General features: G+C 41.1%; 2 protein-coding genes across 2 annotated transcripts in view; both read right to left on the bottom strand.

Annotated features, from left to right (window-relative positions):
* Positions 1 to 555: 555 nt before the first annotated feature.
* On the bottom strand, positions 556 to 17,027 carry LOC123739013 (uncharacterized). Its single transcript, XM_082973978.1, has 6 exons — positions 16,547 to 17,027; positions 9,856 to 9,957; positions 9,176 to 9,625; positions 8,816 to 8,952; positions 1,602 to 1,711; positions 556 to 1,168 (listed from the first exon to the last, which is right to left on the bottom strand). Exons 1-6 carry the CDS (start codon positions 16,626 to 16,628, stop codon positions 1,036 to 1,038), a joined length of 1,014 nt encoding a protein of 337 aa, XP_082830104.1. The 5' UTR covers positions 16,629 to 17,027; the 3' UTR covers positions 556 to 1,035.
* A 2,275-nt stretch (positions 17,028 to 19,302) lies between these two features.
* Positions 19,303 to 23,305, bottom strand: part of LOC123738994 (uncharacterized) — a 29,136-nt gene continuing 25,133 nt past the window's right edge. Inside the window, exon 10 of the mRNA XM_082973916.1 lies at positions 19,303 to 19,429. Coding sequence (XP_082830042.1) covers positions 19,303 to 19,429 — 127 coding nt within the window. The remainder of the gene's footprint in view (positions 19,430 to 23,305) is intronic.

Raw genomic sequence — 23,305 nt, forward strand, 5'->3', positions numbered from 1 at the left:
AATATCTGAAGAGAGTTAAAATTTTCAAAAATGTAACTCTTTAAATAACATTTTCACCTGGTTCCCCGACTTCCTAGTTAATTACTGTTTACATGATTAGTTTAATTGTGCAGTAATTACACAGAGAATTGATTTGATAACATAAGTGTTCCCATTAATGATCGTCCACAGACACGAACGATAGAGAGTCAGCCAACGTTATGACATCTCCATGTTAGATCAACTATTATACAGTAGAGAACAGTCCTTCTAGACTCCATGTTTGATCAACTATTATATAATACAGTGTGACATTTTCTCTGTGTTTATCCACTCGTATGTTTAGAATAATGCTGCTTCTCTAATAACCAACTTTGTTGGGTTCATGTGTGTAACTGATTGACTGTACATGGGAGGAATCCACACTATCACTGAATAAGCAATTTCCCAGTACAGCCAGAACATTGCTCTGGGAACCAAAAGGAGTATCTCAGTTTCAAGGTAAGAAGCCTGGTGTGGTATCAGTCAGTCTCATGCAGGAACCAACCGTGCTTATATGACTTGTTTGTGTCGCAGTTTAAAGGGTCTCAAATCAAATCAAACTTTATTAGTCACATGCTCCGAATACAAGAAGTGTAGACTTTACCGTGAAATGCTTACTTACAAGCCCTTAACCAACAGTGCAGTTCAAGAAGAGTTAAGAAAAATATTTAGCAAGTAGACTAAACTAAAAAGTAATAATAATAAAAATTAACATCAGGCTTGTGTTGAGTCAGTGAACCTCGATGACTGAGATAATAAAGATGGATTCATTTCCTTTGAATTTGAGTCCTTAGTGGTGAATTTCCACAACAACAGAGAGAACAGTTATTCTGTTATCAATTCATTGTATTGTTATTGCATATGTTTTGTTGGTTTGATTATAATGTATTATTCATTTGCATTGTTATATATTGTATGTACTTGACAAGGTAAATAGAATGAGCAGAAAATAGTTTACGATTGATAGTACTTATCATAATCCTATTTAGCAGTTCAGAGTACCGAGGATGAATCCTATTTCTCACAGATCCATCTGTATTTATAGGAACAGTCATAGTCCCACCATTCTCCTGTGTCTGATGACCTGGAGTAGAAATACACACAGTTCTCAGCTCTTCCACCATTAGGATCTCCACTGTTCCAATACCTGTAGAAGAAACAACACACAGAATCAGGCTGTCCACTATTCCAATACCTGTAGGAGCAACAACACATAGGATCAGACTGTCCACTGTTCCAATACCTGTAGGAGAAACAGCACATAGCATCAGGCTGTCCACTTTTCCGTTACCTGTAGAAGAAACAACACATAGAATCAGACTGTCCACTGTTCCAATAACTGTAGAAGAAACAACACATAGAATCAGGCTGTCCACTGTTCCAATACCTGTAGAAGAAACAACACATTGAATCAGGCTGTCCACTGTTCCAATACCTGTAGGAGAAACAACACATAGAATCAGACTGTCCACTGTTCCAATACCTGTAGGAGAAACAACACATAGAATCAGACTGTCCACTCTGAACCTACTTCTCCAGACATTGATGTCATGGTGAAAAATAATTCATTTATGTCTTACTTTGTGGTCAGTGGTGTGTCGTCCACCCATTTCCAGGTCCCCTCAGAAACAGAGTCAGTCAGACCAATCCAGGCATAGTTCTTTCGTCCACATAACCAATTGACTAATGTCTGTCATTGTGGAAGAGATTCAACATTGTTAATACATAGCCATTACTACTCGTTATCTCTCTCTCTGTCTCTCTCTCTCTGTCTCTCTCTCACTGTCTCTCTCTCTTTCTCTCTGTCTCTCTCTCTCTCTCTCTCTCTCTCTCTCTCTGTCATTTAATTTCAATTCAATTTAAGAGCTTTATTGGCATGGGAAACATATGTTAACTGTCACGTCCTGACCATAGAAAGCTGTTATTTTCTATGGTAGAGTAGGTCAGGGCGTGACAGGGTTTTTTTCTTGTTTAGATTTTCTATGTTATGTTCTAGTTTTTGTATTTCTATGTTGGGCTTTTTTGGGATGATCTCCAATTAGAGGCAGCTGGTCATCGTTGTCTCTAATTGGAGATCATACTTAAGTAGTTGTTTGTGGGAGGTTGTTTTTGAGTTAGTGTATGTTGCACCGCTTCGTCACGGTTTGTTGTTTTTGTTCTTTAGTTCATTTGTGTATCTTGCATAGTTTCACAGTTCAATAAAATATGTGGAACGATACACAAGCTGCACTTTGGTCCGCTCCTTCCGACGAACGATGGGACATTAACATCGCCAAAGAAAGTGAGCTAGATAATAAACAATACAAGTAAACATTACACTTACAAAAGTTCCAAAACAATAAAGATACTACAAGTGTCATATTATGAGGAAGTAGATAAAGTACAAAAGGGAAAATAAATATGGGTTGTATTTACAATGGTGTTTGTTCTTTACTGGTTGACCTTTTCTTGTGGCAACAGGTCACAAATCTTGCTGCTGTGATGGCACACTGTGGTATTTCACCCAGTAGATATGGGAGTTTATCAAAATTGGCTTTGTTTTCAAATTCTTTGTGCATCTGTATAATCTGAGGGAAATATGTGTCTCTCATAGAGTCATACATTTGGCAGGAGGTTAGGAAGTGCAGCTCAGTTTCTACCTCATTTTATGGGCAGTGTGCACATAGCCTGTCTTCTCTTGAGAGCCAGGTCTGCCTCTCTCAATAGCAAGGCTATGCTCACTAAGTCTGTACATAGTCAAAGCTTTCCTTAAGTTTGGGTCAGTCACATTGGTCAGGTATTCTGTTTAGGGCAAATAGCATTCTAGTTTGCTCAGTTTTTTTGTTAATACTTTCTAATGTGTCAAGTAATTATCTTTTTGTTTTCTCATGATTTGGTTGGGTCTAATTATGTTGCTGTCCAGAGGCTCTGTGGGGTCTTTGTGTTTTTGAACAGAGCCCAGGACCAGCTTGCTTAGGGGACTCTTCTGCAGGTTCAACTCTCTGTAGGTGCTGGCTTTGTTATGGAAGGTTTGGGAATCGCTTCCTTTTCGGTGGTTGTAGAATTTAACAACTCTTTTCTGGATTTTGATAATTACTGGGTAATAAGCCGCAACTTTTTTCCCACGCTATGAACCTCGCGGCTTAATATATGGATTTTTCCCGCTTTCAATTTTTTTGGGGGAAATTCTTTTTTTTTAAATACTTCACTAAAACGGGCCGCATGCGAAGAGCAACTTATGGTCAAGTCTGCCAGTGGGTCCTGACAGCGTGGAGCATTGTCAAAAAATCCACTATCATCAACGGGTTTCGAAAGGCTGGACTGCTGCGTGTTGAAGAGGGCTCAGCGGGGGATTTGCCTCAGGATGAAAGTGACGAGAGCGACAATGAAAACGATCCAATATCGGATGAAGCAATTCTGAGGCTATTCAACTCCGACACCGAAGGAGATGACTTCAGTGCACAGGAGGAGGAAGATAGTGACCAATGACTTTCTTGGTAGGCTACTGTTTACTGCAAATTATTTATCTTTGTTACAAGCCGTGTTTCGTTAAAGCCTATTTATTTTTGTTACAAGCCGTGTTTCGTTAAAGCCTATTTATTTTTGTTACAAGCCATGTTTCGTTAAAGCCTATTGATAGGGTGACCATACGTCCTCTTTTTCCCGGACATGTCCTCTTTTTGGACCTAAAAAAATGCGTCCTGCCGGGATTTCTAAATCGCCCAAAATGTCCGGGATTCGGCTTTTGCTTTCTACTGTCGCCATTCATTGTGTGCGTTTTGAGGGTTTTTGCATTGCTTTGACCTTTCTCTTTAGGTCCCGCCTTCTCACACGCCACCATTGGTGGGTCATGTAGGCCTACGCAAACATTGGTCAAACTGCATCTCAATCATTACCCTCACCATGGCAACAGCCAAGAGACAGCAGCAGCTTGCTTGTCAACAGTGGCACATGGCTCCAGAACAGCGTAAAAATGCCCAAACGCAAATGTAAATTCACAGACGATTTACAGAGAAAGTTCCCGTGTTTTCGTCTTGGTCGGGATCACGTGTGAAGCAGAATGCATGACCTGCAAAGCTGGCAGGTACGTGTCAGTGTCAAATAAAGGTCCTAGCGACCTAGAAGCCCACATAAGCTCCGCAAAACACAATTAACTGACTATTTCGTGAGAGCAGGTAAAACAGAAGATGCTGTTACTGCTGTGGAGGGAGTTTTTGCATTCCACAACACGAAGCATCACATTAGGTACAGATCAATGGACTGCACATCTGCCTTGTTAAAAAGGCTTTCCCTGATTCTGAGACTGCGCGAAAATGTTCAAGTGCTCGTACTAAGACCGAAGCAATTGTTAACTTGTTATGGATAGGGGGCAGTATTTTCACGGCCGGATAAAAAACGTACTCGATTTAATCTGGTTATTACTCCTGCCCAGAAACTAGAATATGCATATAATTATTAGCTTTGGATAGAAAACACTCCAAAGTTTCTAAAACTGTTTGAATGGTGTCTGTGAGTATAACAGAACTCAAATGGCAGGCCAAAACCTGAGAAGATTCTGTACAGGAAGTACCCTGTCTGACCATTTCTTGGCCTTCTTTGCCATCTCTATCCAAAGCAGAGTATCTCTGCTGTAACGTGACACTTCCTGAGGCTCCCAAAGGCTCTCAGAAGGCGGCAGAACGTTGAATGATGACTTTGCTGTCTCTGGCTGAAAAACAGTAGCGCATTTGGTAAGTGGTCGATCTGAGAACAATGAGACAGGTGTGCGCGCGTGTACGAGACGACTCCATGTTTACATTTTCAGTCTTTGAACGAAAACAACGACTCCCGGTCGGAATATTATCGCTTTTTTACGAGAAAAATCACATAAAAATTGATTTTAAACAGCGTTTGGCATGCTTCGAAGTACGGTAATGGAATATTTCGAATTTTTTTGTCACGATTCGCGCCGGGCGCGTCACCCTCGTTACCCTTCGGATAGTGTCTTGAACGCACGAACAAAACGCCGCTATGTGGATATAACTATGTATTATTTGGAACCAAAACAACATTGGGTGATGAAGTAGAAGTCCTGGGAGTGCATTCTGATGAAGAACAGCAAAGGTAATCCAATTTTTCTTATAGTAAATCTGAGTTTGGTGAGTACCAAACTTGGTGGGTGTCAAAATAGCTAGCCATGATGGCCGGGCTATCTACTCAGAATATTGCAAAATGTGCTTTCACCGAAAAGCTATTTTAACCTGTTATGGCTAGGGGGCAGTATTTTCACGGCTGGATAAAAAACATACCCGATTTAATCTGGTTACTACTCCTGCCCGTAACTAGAATATGCATATAATTATTGGCTTTGGATAGAAAACACCCTAAAGTTTCTAAAACTGTTTGAATGGTGTCTGTGAGTATAACAGAACTCATATGGCAGGCAAAAACCTGAGAAGATTTCATGCAGGAAGTGGCCTGTCTGACAAGGTGTCGTTCCTCTTGTCTCTGTTTATTGAAGAGTGAGGATCTTAGCTGTCCCGTGACACTTCCTACGGCTGCCATAGGGTCTCAGAAGGCGGTAAAAAGCTGAATCATGGCTTTGCAGGCTCTGGCTGAAACAAAGTAGCGCGTTTGGGTAGTGGCTGGTTACAGTACTGTGAGACTCAGGCTCGTGCCCGCGTCGACCGTTTAGCTAAATGGACATTCCCGGTCGGAATATTATCGTTTTTTTACCAGAAAAATGGCATAAAAATGGATTTTAAACAGCGGTTGACATGCTTCGAAGTACGGTAATGGAATATTTAGATTTTTTTTGTCACGAATTGCGCCATGCGCGCGACCCTTCTTTACCATTCGGATAGTGTCTGGGACGCACGAACAAAACGCCGCTATTCGGATATAACGATGGATTATTTTGGACCAAACCAACATTTGTTATTGAAGTAGCAGTCCTGGGAGTGCATTCTGACGAAGACAACAAAAGGTAATCAAACTTTTATAATAGTAAATCTGATATTGGTGAGTGCTAAACTTGCCGGGTGTCTAAATAGCTAGCCCGTGATGGCTGGGCTATGTACTTACAATATTGCAAAATGTGCTTTCACCAAAAAGCTATTTTAAAATTGGACATATCGAGTGCATAGAGGAGTTCTGTATCTATAATTATTAAAATAATTGTTATGCTTTTTGTGAACGTTTATCGTGAGTAATTTAGTAAATTGTTAGCAAATTCCCCGGAAGTTTGCGGGGGGTATGCTAGTTCTGAACGTCACATGCTAATGTAAAAAGCTGTTTTTTGATATAAATATGAACTTGATTGAACAAAACATGCATGTATTGTATAACATAATGTCCTAGGTGTGTCATCTGATGAAGATCATCAAAGGTTAGTGCTGCATTTAGCTGTCTTCTGGGTTTTTGTGACATTATATGCTAGCTTGAAAAATGGGTGTCTGATTATTTCTGGCTTGGTACTCTGCTGACATAATCTAATGTTTTGCTTTCGCTGTAAAGCCTTTTTGAAATCGGACAGTGTGGTTAGATAAAGGAGAGTCTTGTCTTTAAAATGCTGTGAAATAGTCATATGTTTGAAAAATTGAAGTTTTTGTATTTTTGAGGAATTTGTAATTCGCGCCACGCCTATCATTGGATATTGGAGCAGGTGTTCCGCTAGCGGAACGTCTAGATGTAAGAGGTTAAAATCGGACACCGTGATTGCATAAAGGAGTTCTGTATCTATAAAATAATTGTTATGTTTTTTGTGAACGTTTATCGTGAGTAATTTAGTAAATTCACCGGAAGTGTTCGGGGGGTATGCTAGTTCTGAACGTCACATGCTAATGTAAAAAGCTGTTTTTTTTATATAAATATGAACTTGATTGAACAAAACATGCATGTATTGTATAACATAATATCCTAGGAGTGTCATCTGATGAAGATCATGAAAGGTTAGTGCTGCATTTAGCTGTGGTTTTGTTTTTCGACCGGGAGACGTTGTTTTCGTTCAAAGACTGAAAGAAGAAAATGGTGTCTTCACGTGCACGCGTGCGCCCGTGTCATTGTTCTCAGATCGACCACTATCCAAATCCCCTACTGTTTTCCGCCCAGGGACTGCAGAGTCATCATTCAACGTTTTGGCGCCTTCTGAGAGCCTATGGGAGTCTTAGAAAATGTCACGTTACAGCAGAGATCCTCTGTTTTCCATAAAGAGGCTATAGAAGGCCAAGAAATGGTCAGAGAGGGCACTTCCTGTATGGAATATTCTCAGGTTTTGGCTGCCATATGAGTTCTGTTATACTCACAGACACCATTCAAACAGTTTTAGAAACTTTAGGGTGTTTTCTATGCAAATAAAATAATGATATGCATATTCTAGTTTCTGGGCAGGAGTAATAACCAGATTAAATCGGGTACGTTTTTTATCCGGCCGTGAAAATACTGCTCCCTATCCTAAACAGGTTAACGCTGTGATAGCACCACCTTCTGTCGACATAGTTCTGAAAGCACTAGAAGACATACCTTACAGTGGTGTTTCTACTGATGGGAGCAAACACGGTGCTGTGAAAATATTCCCTCTGCTTATTCAGTATTTTGATTGGAAGAATGGTGGCGTGCAAAGTAAATTAGTCGAAGTTAAAAACACTCCAAATGAGACAGCTAATACTAGGGTGACCATACTATTTTTTCTGTAGCTGGTCTCTTTTTCCCGGACATGTCCTCTTTTTTGAAAACTATAATATGGTCACCCTACTATTTATTTTTGTTACAAGCCGTGTTTCGTTAAAGCCTGTGTAACGTTCATTTGTTTCAATGTACCGGTAGGCACCTGCGGCTTATAGACGTGTGCGGCTTATTTATGTTCAAAATAATATTATTTTTTAAATTCAGTGGGTGCGGCTTATATTCAGGTGCGCTTAATAGTCCGGAAATTACGGTAATTCTGCTCTGCGTGCATTATTTGCTGTTTTACACAGAGGATATCTTTTAAGAATTCTGCATGCAGAGTCTCAATTTGATTTTTTGTTCCATTTTGTGAATTCTTGGTTGGTGAGCGGACCCAGACCTCACAACCATAAAGGGCAATGGGTTCTATAACTGATTCATTATTATTTTTTGCCAGATCCTATTTGGTATGTCAAATTTTATGTTCCTTTTGATGGTATAGAAGGCCCTTCTTGCTTTGTCTCTCAGATCGTTCACAGCTTTGTGGAAGTTACCTGTGGAGCTGATGTTTAGGCCGAGGTATGTATAGTTTTTGTGTGCTCTAGGGCAACGGTGTCTAGATGGAATTTGTATTCATGGTCGTACTGAGATTTACTGTCAGGGCCCAGGTCTGACAGAATCTGTGCAGAAGATCTAGGTGCTGCTGTAGGCCCTCCTTGGTTGGGGACAGAAGCACCAGATCATCAGCAAACAGTAGACATTTGAGTTCAGATTCTAATATGGTGAGGACCGGGGCTGCAGACTGCTCTAGTGCCAATTCGTTGATATATATGTTGAAGAGGGTGGGGCTTAAGCTGCATCTCTCTCTCTCTCTCTCCCTGTCAATTTCTCTCTCTCTCTTTCTCTGTCACTCTCTCTCTCTCGCTCACTCTCACACTCTCTCTCTCTCTCCCTGTCAATCTCTCTCTCTCTTTCTCTGTCACTCTCTCTCTCACTCACTCTCACACTCTCTCACTCACTCTCACACGCTCTCTCTCACACACACACACACACACACACACACACACACACACACACACACACACACACACACACACACACACACACACACACACACACACACACACACACACACACACACACACACACACACACACACACACACACACACCTGTTTCTCTTGGCTGTTGATGACCACCAAGTGTGCTCCTCTATTTCTGCAGTCCTGTCTGCTCTCCTCCCAGGATTTGTAGTCAGTAGAGACGTAGTAACAACTGCTACCAAGCTTCTTCCATCCTTGAGGACACACTATAAATTGAACATTTCTTGCTTTAGTCACTTTAATACAACATTGAATTAAGTATCAATCACACACTCAAGGAAGACAGGGCACTAACTAATGGATGGTTTGGAAGTCATACATTTTTTCTCACATTTTTAATTTAATATAAGTTAAATTCCTGTCTGTAAGTGACATGTGAACTGATACAGAGACTGTCAAACAGAACAGTCATGAGACTATTTGACTCACCTTTCTGAACTAAAGATTGTAGCTGGTCTCTCTCTCTGGTCAGTGTGTTGTAGCTGGTCTGTAGCTGGTCTCTCTCTTTGGTCAGTGTGTTGTAACTGGTCTGTAGCTGGTCTCTCTCTTTGGTCAGTGTGTTGTAGCTGGTCTGTAGCTGGTCTCTCTCTTTGGTCAGTGTGTTGTAGCTGGTCTGTAGCTGGTCTCTCTCTTTGGTCAGGGTGTTGTAACTGGGCTGTAGCTGGTTTCTCTCTTTGGTCAGGGTGTTGTATCTGGTCTGTAGCTGGTCTCTCTCTTTGGTCAGGGTGTTGTTGCTAGTCTGTAGCTGGTCTCTCTCTTTGGTCAGGGTGTTGTTGCTAGTCTGTAGCTGGTCTCCCTCTTCAGTCAAGTTGTTGCCGCTGGTCTGTAACTGGTCTCCATCTTTGGTCAGGCTGTTATAACTGGTGAATTGGTTTCTCTCTGTGAAATAATTTGATCATTGAACAAGATAACAGTGGAAATGTTAATCAGACATTACCAGGGTTGGAGTCAGTTGCATTTCAGGAAGTACACTGGAATTCCAATTGATTTCCAAATCTTGGAATTGGAATTTGGTTTACTTTCTGATTTGACTGAAATGTAAATGTAATTGAACCCTGGTCATTACATCACTGATGATGAAGAATGTTTGAGTGAGAACATAAACTCACGGTAGAGTAACAGGCCTATGATCCCAGCCAGTAGGAGAACACACAGCAGCCCCAGACACACTGCAGCAGCTCCAGAGTATCTCTTCCACCACTGACAAAACACTGAAGCACAAATTATTACCATAAGAACTCGTTGTATTTGGTGTCTACATATGTGTCCAGTTTCTCTTTGAAAAACGTATGGTTGACATGGAACAGAACACCAGAACTGAGTTCCAGAACCTCTAACAGATTATTGGCTTGAACATAATGCAGAGTCCAGGTACCCAAATGACTGGGACAGAACACCAGAACTGAGTTCCAGAACCTCCAACAGATTATTGGCTTGAACATAATGCAGAGTCCAGGTACCCAAATGACTGCCAACACCTATTTCAATCAAAATCTAATTTCATTTGTCATTTGCTTCGTAAACAACAGGTGTATGCTAATAGTAAAATGCTGAATTACGGGTCCTTTTCCAACAATTCTGAGTTGAAGATGCAACATTTAAAATAGTGGCACAATAAATAAATACACAGTGAATAACAAAGAAGAATAACCTGTAAAAATATGACTACAGTGCATTTGGAATGTATTCAGACCCTTAGACTTTTTTCACATTTTGTTACGTTACAGCCTTATCCTAAAATTGATTCAATTGTTTTTTTCCCTCAACAATCTAGATACAATACCACATAATGACAAAGCAAAAACAGATGTTTTGAAATGTTTGCTTCTTGGGTATGACGCTACAAGCTTGGCACACCTGTATTTAGGGAGTTTCTCCCATTCTTCTCTGCAGATCCTCAAGCTCTGTCAGGTTGGATGGGGAGCGTCACTGCACAGCTATTTTCAGGTCTCTCCAGAGATGTTAGATCGGGTTCAAGTCCGGGCTCTGGCGGGGCCACTCAAGGACATTCAGAGACTTGTCTCAAACCCAATCATGTGTTGTCTTGGCTGTGTGCTTTGGGTCGTTGTCCTGTTGGAAGGTGAACCTTCACCAAGTCTGAGGTCCTAAGCACTCTGGAGCAGGATTTCATCAAGGATCTCTCTGTACTTTGCTCTGGTGGTGGCAGGTTGCCTCCAGACGGGATGCTGGGCATTCAGGCCAAAGAGTTTAATCTTGGTTTCATCAGACCAGAGAATATCATGGTCTGAGAGTCTTTAGGTGCCTTTTGGCAAACTCCAAGTGGGCTGTCATGTGCCTTTTACTGAGGAGTGGCTTCCGTCTGGTAACTCTACCATAAAGGCCTGATTTGTGGAGTGCTGCAGAGATGGTTGTCCTTCTGGAAGGTTCTCCCATCTCCACAGAGGAACTCTAGAGCTCTGTCAGAGTGATCATCACCTCCCTGACCAAGGCCCTTCTCCCCCAATTGGTCAGTTTGTCCGGATGGCCAGCTTCAGGAAGTCTTGGTGGTTCGAAACTTCTTCCATTTCAGAATGATGGAGGCCACTGTGTTCTTGGGACATTCAATGTTGCAGACATTTTTTGGCACCCTTCCCAAGATCTGTGCCTCAACAAAGTCCTGTCTCGGAGCTCTACGGACAATTCCTTCGACCTCATGGCTTGGTTTTTGCTCTGACATGCACTGTCAACTTTGGGACCTTATATAGACAGGTGTGTGCCTTTCTAATCATGTTGAATAAATTGAATATTCCACAGGCTGACTCCAATAAAGTTGTAGAAACATTTCAAGGATGATCATTGGAAACAGGATGCACCTGAGCTCAATTTTGAGTCTCATAGTAAAGGGTCTGAATAATTATGTAAATAAGGTATTTCTGTGTTTTTCATATATATACATTTGCAAAAATGTCTAAAAACCTGTTTTTGCTTTGTTATGGGGTATTTTGTGTAGATTGATGAGGAAAATGTTTTATTTAATACATTTTAGAATAAGGCTGTAATGTAACAAATTATGGAAAAATACTTTCCGAACACACTTTATATACTGGGAGTACCTACCGATGTGTAGGGGTACGAGGTAATAGAGTTAGCTATGTACAGGGAGTACCAGTACCAAGCTGATGTGTAGGGGTACGAGGTAATAGTGGTAGCTATGTACAGGGAGTACCAGTACCAAGCTGATGTGTAGAGGTACGAGGTAATAGTGGTAGCTATGTACAGGGAGTACCAGTACCAAGCTGATGTGTAGGGGTACGAGGTAATAGAGGTAGCTATGTACAGGGAGTACCAGTACCAAGCTGATGTGAAGGGGTACGAGGTAATAGAGGTAGCTATGTACAGGGAGTACCAGTACCAAGCTGATGTGTAGGGGTACGAGGTAATAGAGGTAGCTATGTACAGGGAGTACCAGTACCAAGCTGATGTGTAGGGGTACGAGGTAATAGAGGTAGCTATGTACAGGGAGTACCAGTACCAAGCTGATGTGTAGGGGTACGAGGTAATAGAGGTAGCTAGTGCCTTCAGAAAAGTGCATTGTTCCACATTTTGTAGTTACTGACTGAATTTTAAATGATGTTTTGTTACTGACCTGCACACAATACCCCATAATGTCAAAGAGGAATTATGTTTGTTATATACATATATAAAAAATGTAAATATGAAATGTCTTGTTTTAATAAGTATTCAACCACTTTGTTATGGCAAACCAAAATAATTATAGTGTTTAACCATCTAGAGTCTGAGCCCTGTCTAAGCTGGGTGGGGGGTTCTAAACTAACATATGGAATTGTTTTAAGATGGTCATATTTAGTTATTTGGTTTAGAATTTTAAGTAAATAATTTCAAAAAATTATTGGATGAAACATTCAATTTGGCATTTCTGCTATTAGCCAATAGAAACGGATTGAATAACATACAGTGGCTTGCGAAAGTATTCACCGCCCCTTGGCATTTTTCCTATTTAGCAGCCTTACAACCTTAAAATAGATTTTTGGGGGGTTTGTATCATTTGATTTACACAACATGCCTATCACTTTGTAGATGCTAAATATTTTTTATTGTTTAAACTTCTTAAGGCTAGGCCTCTCGCTAGCGGGACACCTGTCGACAACATCCCGTGAATTTGGAGGGCGCGCAATTCAAATAAATAATCATAAAAATTATGGATATTAAACATTTATGCTTTAGCAGTATGCTTAGGGTCAATGTCCTGCTGGAACGTGAACCTCCGTCCCAATCTCAAATCTTTGGAAGACTGAAAAAGGTTTCCCTCAAGAATTTCCCTGTATTTAGCGTCATCCATAATTCAATTCTGACCAGTAGCCCAGGCCCTGCCGATGAAAAACCTCCCCACAGCATGATGCTGCCACCACCATGCTTCACTGTGGGGTAGTGTTCTCGGGGTGATAAGAGAAGTTGGGTTTGCGCCAGACATAGCGTTTTCCCTGTTGGTCAAAAAGCTAAATTTTAGTCTCATCTGACCAGAGTACCTTCTTCCATATGTTTAGGGAGTCTCCCACATGCCTTTTGGCGAACACCAAACGTGTTTGCTTATTTGTTTCTTTAAGCAATGGCTTTTTCCTGGCCACTCTTCCTTAAAGCCCTGCTCTGTGGAGTGTACGGCTTGAAGTAGTCCTATGGACAGATACTCTAATCTCCGCTGTGGAGCTTTGTAGCTCCTTCAAGGTTATCTTTGGTCTCTTTGTTGCCTTTCTGATTAATGCCCTCCTTGCCTGGTCCGTGGTGCCATATTCTTTCCATTTTGTAATATTGGATTAAATAGTGCTCCGCGGGATGTTTAAAGTTTCGGATATTTTTTTATCTGTATTTCTCCACAATTTTGTCCCTGATCTGTTTGGGGAGCTCCTTGGTCTTCATGGTGCCGCTTGCTTGGTGGTGCCCCTTGCTTAGTGGTGTTGCAGACTCTGGGGCCTTTCAGAACAGGTGTATATATACTGAGATCACGTGAAAGATTAATTGGCACTTAGATTGCACACAGGTGGACTTTATTTAACTAATTATGTGACTTCTGAAGGTAATTGGTTGCACCAGATCTTATTTAGGGGCTTCATTGCAAAGGGGGTGAATACATATGCACACACCACTTTTCCATTTTTATAAGTCATTTTTTCATTTCACTTCACCAATTTCGACTATTTTGTATGTGTCCATTACATGAAATCCAAATAAAAATCTATTTCAATTACAGGTTGTAATGCAACAAAATAGGTAAAACGCCAAGGGGGATGAATACTTTTGCATGACACTGTATTCACTACATGGAACAGATTGTCATTACTGCTATTAGCCCATAGAAACACATTGAATAACAGATTACTGCTATTAGCCCATAGAAACACATTGAATAACAGATTACTGCTATTAGCCAATAGAAACACATTGAATAACAGATAGTCATTACTGCTATTAGCCAATAGAAACACACTGAACAACAGATAGTCATTACTGCTATTAGCCAATAGAAACACATTGAATAACAGATAGTCCTTACTGCTATTAGCCAATAGAAACACATTGAATAACAGATAGTCATTACTGCTATTAGCCCATAGAAACACATTGAATAACAGATTACTGCTATTAGCCAATAGAAACACATTGAATAACAGATAGTCATTACTGCTATTAGCCAATAGAAACACACTGAATAACAGATAGTCATTACTGCTATTAGCCAATAGGAACACATTGAACAACAGATAGTCATTACTGCTATTAGCCAATAGAAACACACTGAATAACAGATAGTCATTACTGCTATTAGCCAATAGAAACACATTGAATAACAGATAGTCATTACTGCTATTAGCCAATAGGAACACATTGAATAACAGATAGTCATTACTGCTATTAGCCAATAGAAACACATTGAATAACAGATAGTCATTACTGCTATTAGCCAATAGAAACACACTGAATAACCGATAGTCATTACTGCTATTAGCCAATAGAAACACATTGAATAACAGATAGTCATTACTGCTATTAGCCAATAGAAACACATTGAATAACAGATTACTGCTATTAGCCCATAGAAACACATTGAATAACAGATAGTCATTACTGCTATTAGCCAATAGAAACACATTGAATAACAGATTACTGCTATTAGCCAATAGAAACACATTGAATAACAGATAGTCATTACTGCTATTAGCCAATAGAAACACACTGAATAACAGATAGTCATTACTGCTATTAGCCAATAGAAACACATTGAATAACAGATTACTGCTATTAGCCAATAGAAACACATTGAATAACAGATAGTCATTACTGCTATTAGCCAATAGAAACACACTGAATAACAGATAGTCATTACTGCTATTAGCCAATAGAAACACATTGAATAACAGATTACTGCTATTAGCCAATAGAAACACATTGAACAACAGATAGTCATTACTGCTATTAGCCAATAGAAACACACGGAATAACAGATAGTCATTATTGCTATTAGCCAATAGAAACACACGGAATAACAGATAGTCATTACTGCTATTAGCCAATAGAAACACATTGAATAACAGATTCACTACATGGAACAACAGATAGTCTCCCAAAATATCAAAAGGAAGTTTGTTCTGAAGTGTCTGTCCTATATCTGAGAGATATTAGAAAGATCAGGAAACATTTTACTAATATTTTTTACATGTATTTATCCCTTTATTTTAGGCACTAAACTATCTCCATATATACATCCATAAATGTTTTAAACTGGTACTGGGGACCTTCAGAGTCTTGTGAGGCTTGTAGACGTCCTAAATGGAGAACCCCATCACGTTTGTGAGAGTCTCATCTTTCAATAGAGGGGTTATAATAGTTTGTAGGCCAAACCGTTCGGACGCTACGTAAGATTTTGAGAGAAGACCGATTTTCAGGATGTCTCATGGTCTGACAAACATCGCTCCTTCTCTGCCACATTTCACCACATATACGGAAGGGTGATATCTGAGGATGGATCAACATTGTAGTTACTCCGCAATACTAACCTACTTGACAGAGTGAAAAGAAGGAAGCTTGTACAGAATAAAAAATATTCCAAAACATGCATCTTGTTTGCAACAAGGCACTAACGTAATACTGCAAAAAAATGTGGCTAAGCAATTCACTTTTTGTACTGAATACAGGGGGGCAATCCAACACAACACATTACTGAGTACCTCTCAATATTTTCAATCATAGTGGTGGCTGCATCATGTTATCGGTATGCTTGTAATTGTTAAGGACTGGGGAGTTTTTCAGGATAAAAAAATTCTACAACGGAGCTAAGCACAGGAAAAATCCTAGAAGAAAACCTGGTTCAGTCTGCTTTCCACCAGACAACCTACAACACAAGGCCAAATCTACACTGGAGTTTGCAGAGTTACAGTTGTGATCTAAATCTGCTTGCAAATCTATGATAAGACTTCAAAATGGTTGCCAAGCAATGATCAACAACCAATTTGACAGAGCTTGAAGAATTTTGAAAAGAATAACTGGCAAATATTGTCCAGGTGTACAAAGCTCTTAGAGACTCACCCAGAGTCTCACAGCTGTAATCGCTGCCAAAAGGGATTCTAACATGTATTGACTCAGGGGTGTGAATATTAATTTAAATGAGAAATGTCTGTATTTATATGTGTGTGCGTGTGTGTGTGTGTGTGTGTGTGTGTGTGTGTGTGTGTGTGTGTGTGTGTGTGTGTGTGTGTGTGTGTGTGTGTGTGTGTGTGTGTGTGTGTGTGTGTGTGTGTGGGGTGTGTGTGTGTCAGTGTCTAGCACTATACCAGGATAAACTGTTACCTGAATGTTGATCACCAACTCCATCCTTCTTGCAGGGCATGATGGGTCTTTCGTTGTTGTATATTTGATCATTAAAATCCATGGTCTCTATTTTATTTATTTTTTTGCCTCTAAATCCATCGCTGTTTTCATAGATTTCCTCGTTGTACACTTCTTCAATCGTAACTTCTACTGTTGTAACTTCTACTGTTGTAACTTCTACTGTTGTAACTTCTACTGTTGTAACTTCTACTGCTGTAACTTCTACTGTTGTAACTTCTACTGTTGTAACTTCTACTACTGTAACTTCTACTGCTGTAACTTCTACTACTGTAACTTCTACTGCTGTAACATCTACTGTTGTAACTTCTACTACTGTAACTTCTACTACTGTAACTTCTACTGCTGTAACTTCTACTGCTGTAACTTCTACTGTTGTAACTTCTACTGCTGTAAAGTCTGCTGTTATCTCAGTTGTAGGTTTGTGTCTGTTCTCTGCACAGCTGGAGCCTCTGTGTGACTCAGTCTAATGTAAGAGACAGTTTTAACTGTCAACCTCATTAAAGGGGAAACTGTCTAACCAATAGTATGACACTAACAACCACCATGTGACCACAGACTTATTTTCTGAAAACCATGTTTGTTTACCACAGTATAGATTAGTTTGTATATTTAGTTTATATTAGTTTAGTTTACCACAGTGTAGATATGTTTTACCATGTGATTAAAGCATTGACGTGACAATATATTTACATGGAGTAAAATGGGACCCTGTGAATTCACACACACATCACAGAGCATGACTGTAGTTCTGAGAGGTTACGTATCACTACACAGCGGATTCTACTAATCACAGCTTGATGATGAAGAGTTAATTATTATCTTTGTAGTGTTGTGGCAAGAACTAAAACGAGCACCTCTTGGGGTTCCCAGGACTGAGTTTAGGAAATGCTGCATTAAGTCTTGCACTCTGTGGTCGGCCATCAATGACCATGTAGAGTTTTATACACTATGCTGTGTCCTGTGTGACATGGACACTAGAGAGAATAGTTATTCAGAGATGTTTACTCACACTTCTCCTTTCCTCTTCCGGGGAGGGAGAGAGGGAGGGGGGTCTAAATGTCTCTCTCTCCATATCTGTCTAGCTGTGTCTCTTTCTGTATCTCCCTCTCCCCCCCCCCCCACTCTGTCTGCTGTGTCTCTTTCTGTATCTCCCCCCCCCCCACTCTGTCTATCTGTGTTTCTCTCTGTATCTCCCTCTCTCCCTCCCCCCACTCTGTCTAGCTGTGTCTCTCTCTGTATCTCCCCCCCCCCACTCTGTCTAGCTGTGTCTCTCTGTATCTTCCCCCCCCCCACTCTGTCTAGCTGTGTCTCTCTCTGTATCTCTCCCCCCACTCTGTCTAGCTGTGTCACTCTCTGTATCTCTCCACCCCCCCCCCCACTCTGTCTAGCTGTGTCTCTCTGTATCTCTCTCCCCCCACTCTGTCTAGCTGTGTCTCTCTCTGTATCTCTCCCCCCCCACTCTGTCTAGCTGTGTCTCTCTCTGTATCTCTCCCCCCCCACTCTGTCTAGCTGTGTCTCTCTCTGTATCTCCCCCCCCCACTCTGTCTAGCTGTGTCAGAGAGGGCCTAAGGTCTACAATTACTCTCACTTCTCCTTCCCTCTTCCTCATTCTCTATTTACATCAAAACAAGCAAAACACTACCAACTCTCTGTTTATCAGAGGACAGTATGGTGTCACTAAGTACAGAAGTGTGATGGGTGTAACAGCAGCTCTGTGTGAGAGTTCGCGTGACACATGTTTCTAACTGGAAAAAAGGCAAACCACTTACTGTACACTTGCATGTTTGATCATTTGCATAAGACCTGGCTCGGATTAGAGTACTACACTTCTCAAGGGGTGTGTCTGGGGAGTCCTGTTTGTAATTCCTCCCTTCCTTCACCAGTAATAAGGGGTGTGTCTGGGGAGTCCTGTGTGTAATTCCTCCCTTCCTTCACCAGTAATAAGGGGTGTGTCTGGGGAGTCCTGTGTGTAATTCCTCCCTTCCTTCACCAGTAATAAGGGGTGTGTCTGAGGAGTCCTGTGTGTAATTCCTCCCTTCCTTCACCAGTAATAAGGGGTGTGTCTGGGGAGTCCTGTGTGTAATTCCTCCCTTCCTTCACCAGTAATAAGGGGAGTGTCTGAGGAGTCCTGTGTGTAATTCCTCCCTTCATTCACCAGTAATAAGGGGTGTGTCTGGGGAGTCCTGTGTGTAATTCCTCCCTTCCTTCACCAGTAATAAGGGGTGTGTCTGAGGAGTCCTGTGTGTAATTCCCCTGTTTCTTCACCAGTAATAAGGGGTGTGTCTGGGGAGTCCTGTGTGTAATTCCTACCTTCCTTCACCAGTAATAAGGGGTGTGTCTGGGGAGTCCTGTGTGTAATTCCTCCCTTCATTCACCAGTAATAAGGGGTGTGTCTGGGGAGTCCTGTGTGTAATTCATCCCTTCCTTCACCAGTAATAAGGGGTGTGTCTGAGGAGTCCTGTGTGTAATTCCTACCTTCCTTCACCAGTAATAAGGGGTGTGTCTGGGGAGTCCTGTGTGTAATTCCATCCCTTCCTTCACCAGTAATAAGGGGTGTGTCTGAGGAGTCCTGTGTGTAATTCCACCCTTCCTTCACCAGTAATACGGGGTGTGTCTGAGGAGTCCTGTGACATTGGAGTGAATTCCCTGTATGCCCCGCCCATCTGACTCCCATTGACCCCAACACCTCTGGATGTTTGACATTACCATTTGTATCACTTTGTATTGACCTCAGGACTCCGGTTCACCTCCTCAGGACTCCGGTTCACCTCCTCAGGACTCCGGTTCACCTCCTCAGGACTCCGGTTCACCTCCTCATGACTCCGGTTCACCTCCTCAGGACTCCGGTTCACCATCACACAGTGATTTCAGAAAGTATTCAGACCCCTTGACTTTTTCCACATTTTGTTACCTTATTCCTCTCCATCTCTTTCTCTCTCTTAATTAAATTACATTCAAAGGGATTGATTGGCATGGGAAACACATGTTTACATTGCCAAAGCAAGTGGAATGTAAAAAAAACTAAAGGGAAATGAACAACTGAAACATTAGTAAACATTACACTCACAAAAGTTGTAAAAGAACATAGACGTTTCAAAAGTTATATTATTGACTAGGTACTGTGTTGTAACAATGTGCAAGTAGTTGAAGTATGAAAGGAAACAGATAAAAATAGGTTGCGATGGTGTTTGTGTTCCACTGGTTGTCCCGTTCTGGGTCACAATTCTTGCAGTTGTGGTGACACACACCTAATAGATATGGGAGTTTCTCTCTCTCTCTCTGTGTGTGTGTGTGTGTGTGTGTGTGTGTGTGTGTGTGTGTGTGTGTGTGTGAGAAAAGGAGAAAGAGGTAGTGAGAGGTTGAAAATGTGTGTGTTCTTAGTTACCATCCATGTCTCGGTCATATCCCTTTGACTAGCTGTTATCAGTCATATCCCCAGACTAGCTGTTATCAGTCATATCCCCAGACTAGCTGTTATCAGTCATATCCCCAGACTAGCTGTTATCAGTCATATCCCCAGACTAGCTGTTATCAGTCATATCCCTTTGACTAGCTGTTATCAGTCATATCCCCAGACTAGCTGTTATCAGTCATATCCCCAGACTAGCTGTTATCAGTCATATCCCCAGACTAGCTGTTATCAGTCATATCCCCAGACTAGCTGTTATCAGTCATATCCCCAGACTAGCTGTTATCAGTCATATCCCCAGACTAGCTGTTATCAGTCATATCCCCAGACTAGCTGTTATCAGTCATATCCCCAGACTAGCTGTTATCAGTCATATCCCCAGACTAGCTGTTATCAGTCATATCCCCAGACTAGCTGTTATCAGTCATATCCCCAGACTAGCTGTTATCAGTCATATCCCCAGACTAGCTGTTATCAGTCATATCCCCAGACTAGCTGTTATCAGTCATATCCCCAGACTAGCTGTTATCAGTCATATCCCCAGACTAGCTGTTATCAGTCATATCCCCAGACTAGCTGTTATCAGTCATATCCCCAGACTAGCTGTTATCAGTCATATCCCCAGACTAGCTGTTATCAGTCATATCCCCAGACTAGCTGTTATCAGTCATATCCCCAGACTAGCTGTTATCAGTCATATCCCCAGACTAGCTGTTATCAGTCATATCCCCAGACTAGCTGTTATCAGTCATATCCCCAGACTAGCTGTTATCAGTCATATCCCCAGACTAGCTGTTATCAGTCATATCCCCAGACTAGCTGTTATCAGTCATATCCCCAGACTAGCTGTTATCAGTCATATCCCCAGACTAGCTGTTATCAGTCATATCCCCAGACTAGCTGTTATCAGTCATATCCCCAGACTAGCTGTTATCAGTCATATCCCCAGACTAGCTGTTATCAGTCATATCCCCAGACTAGCTGTTATCAGTCATATCCCCAGACTAGCTGTTATCAGTCATATCCCCAGACTAGCTGGTATCAGTCATATCCTTAGACTAGCTGTTATCAGTCATATCCCCAGACTAGCTGTTATCAGTCATATCCCCAGACTAGCTGTTATCAGTCATATCCCCAGACTAGCTGTTATCACCTGTTGTATTCGGCACTTGTGACAAATAACATTTAATTATTCCCCACCACCTGGGACCTGTAACACATGCGTAATACAATAATAGGAGAAAGCATTGTCACTTTAATACCACTCACCTTGAATTAAGAATCATGAAAGTCAGTGAAGAGGACCATGCTTAGAAGACAGAACAAAGAATAAACATGGGTAATGTAGTTGACAAAACCCCAGTGAAAAGAAACAACAGCAAAGTAGGGGTTATAAAACAGCATTTTATTACTGCTACCTCACACCCACAGTGACTTATAACACTTTACTTTAAGACATGGAGTAGCAAAGGGTTGTTATCATCATTCATTTGTAAGCGTGGTTTTTATTCAAGCAAAATACTTAAAAAGTAAAAGCCACACACACTTCACTGTCTCCAAAGATACATTTAATCTGGAACGTTATATTCCTTACTACAAAAACATACACAACCTTAATAAAATAATAGTAATAATATAATGTAAACATACACAACCTTAATAAAATGATAGTAATAATATAATGTAAAACATACACAACCTTAATAAAATGATAGTAATAAAATAATGTAAAACATACACAACCTTAATAAAATAATAGTAATAATATAATGTGAAACGAACACAACCTTAATGAAATGATAGTAATAATATAATGTAAAACATATACAACCTTAGTAAAATAATAGTAATAATATAATCTAAAACGTACACATCACCACTATGTAGATGGTTTGTTTGCTCCAATCCACATCAGTACAAGTTATTCTCTGCACTCCGGAACTGCACATCCCACACCAGACAAGAGTTATGATGAAACAATCCAGATATTAACCTACTGTAGCATGGGAGAGTAACCTACTAGTAGCATGGGAGAGAAACCTACAGTAGCTTGGGAGAGTAACCTACAGTAGCATGGGAGAGTAACCTACAGTAGCGTGGGAGAGTAACCTACAGTAGCATGGGAGAGTAACCTACAGTAGACATGGGAGAGTAACCTACAGTAGCATGGGAGAGTAACCTACAGTAGCTGGGAGAGTCAACCTACAGCTAGCATGGGAGAGTAACCTACAGTAGCATGGGAGAGTAACCTACAGTAGCATGGGAGAGTAACCTACAGTAGCATGGCGACAGTCAACTCAGACATTGGGACAGTAACCTAGAGTAGCTGGACAGCAACTCAGCCATATGGGAGAGTAACCTACAGTAGCATGGCGAGCAGTCAACTCAGCTACATGGGAGAGTAACCTACAGTAGCATGAGAGAGTAACCTACAGCCATTGGAGAGTAACCTACAGTAACATGTAGCTGAACAGTCAACTCAGCCATATAGAGAATAACCTACAGTAGCATGTAGCTGAACAGTCAACTCAGCCACATGGGAGAATAACCTACAGTAGCATGTAGCTGAACAGTCAACTCAGCCGTATGGGAGAATAACCTACAGTAGCATGTAGCTGAACAGTCAACTCAGCCATGTGGGAGAATAACCTACAGTAGCTGAACAGTCAACTCAGCGATATGGGAGAGTAAACTACAGTAGCTGAACAGTCAACTCAGCCATATGGGAGAGTAAACTACAGTAGCTGAACAGTCAGCTCAGCCATATGGAGAATAACCTACAGTAGCATGTAGCTGAACAGTCAACTCAGACATATGGGACAATAACCTAGAGTAGCTGAACAGACAACTCAGCCATATGGGAGAATAACCTACAGTAGCATGTAGCTGAACAGTCAACTCAGCCATATGGGAGAATAACCTACAGTAGCTGAACAGTCAACTCAGCCATATGGAGAATAACCTACAGTAGCTGAACAGTCAGCTCAGCCATATGGAGAATAACCTACAGTAGCATGTAGCTGAACAGTCAACTCAGCCATATGAGAGAATAACCTACAGTAGCATGTAGCTGAACAGTCAACTCAGCCACATGGGAGAATAACCTACAGTAGCATGTAGCTGAACAGTTAACTCAGCCGTATGGGAGAATAACCTACAGTAGCATGTAGCTGAACAGTCAACTCAGCAATATGGGAGAATAACCTACAGTAGCTGAACAGTCAACTCAGCCGTATGGAGAATAACCTACAGTATCTGACAGTAACTCAGCCATGGAGAAACCTACATAGATGGGACAGTCAACTCAG

This window comes from Salmo salar, chromosome 04 (genome assembly GCF_965601325.2).
Source record: "Salmo salar chromosome 04, fSalSal1, whole genome shotgun sequence".
NCBI classification, from domain to species: Eukaryota; Metazoa; Chordata; class Actinopteri; order Salmoniformes; family Salmonidae; genus Salmo; species Salmo salar.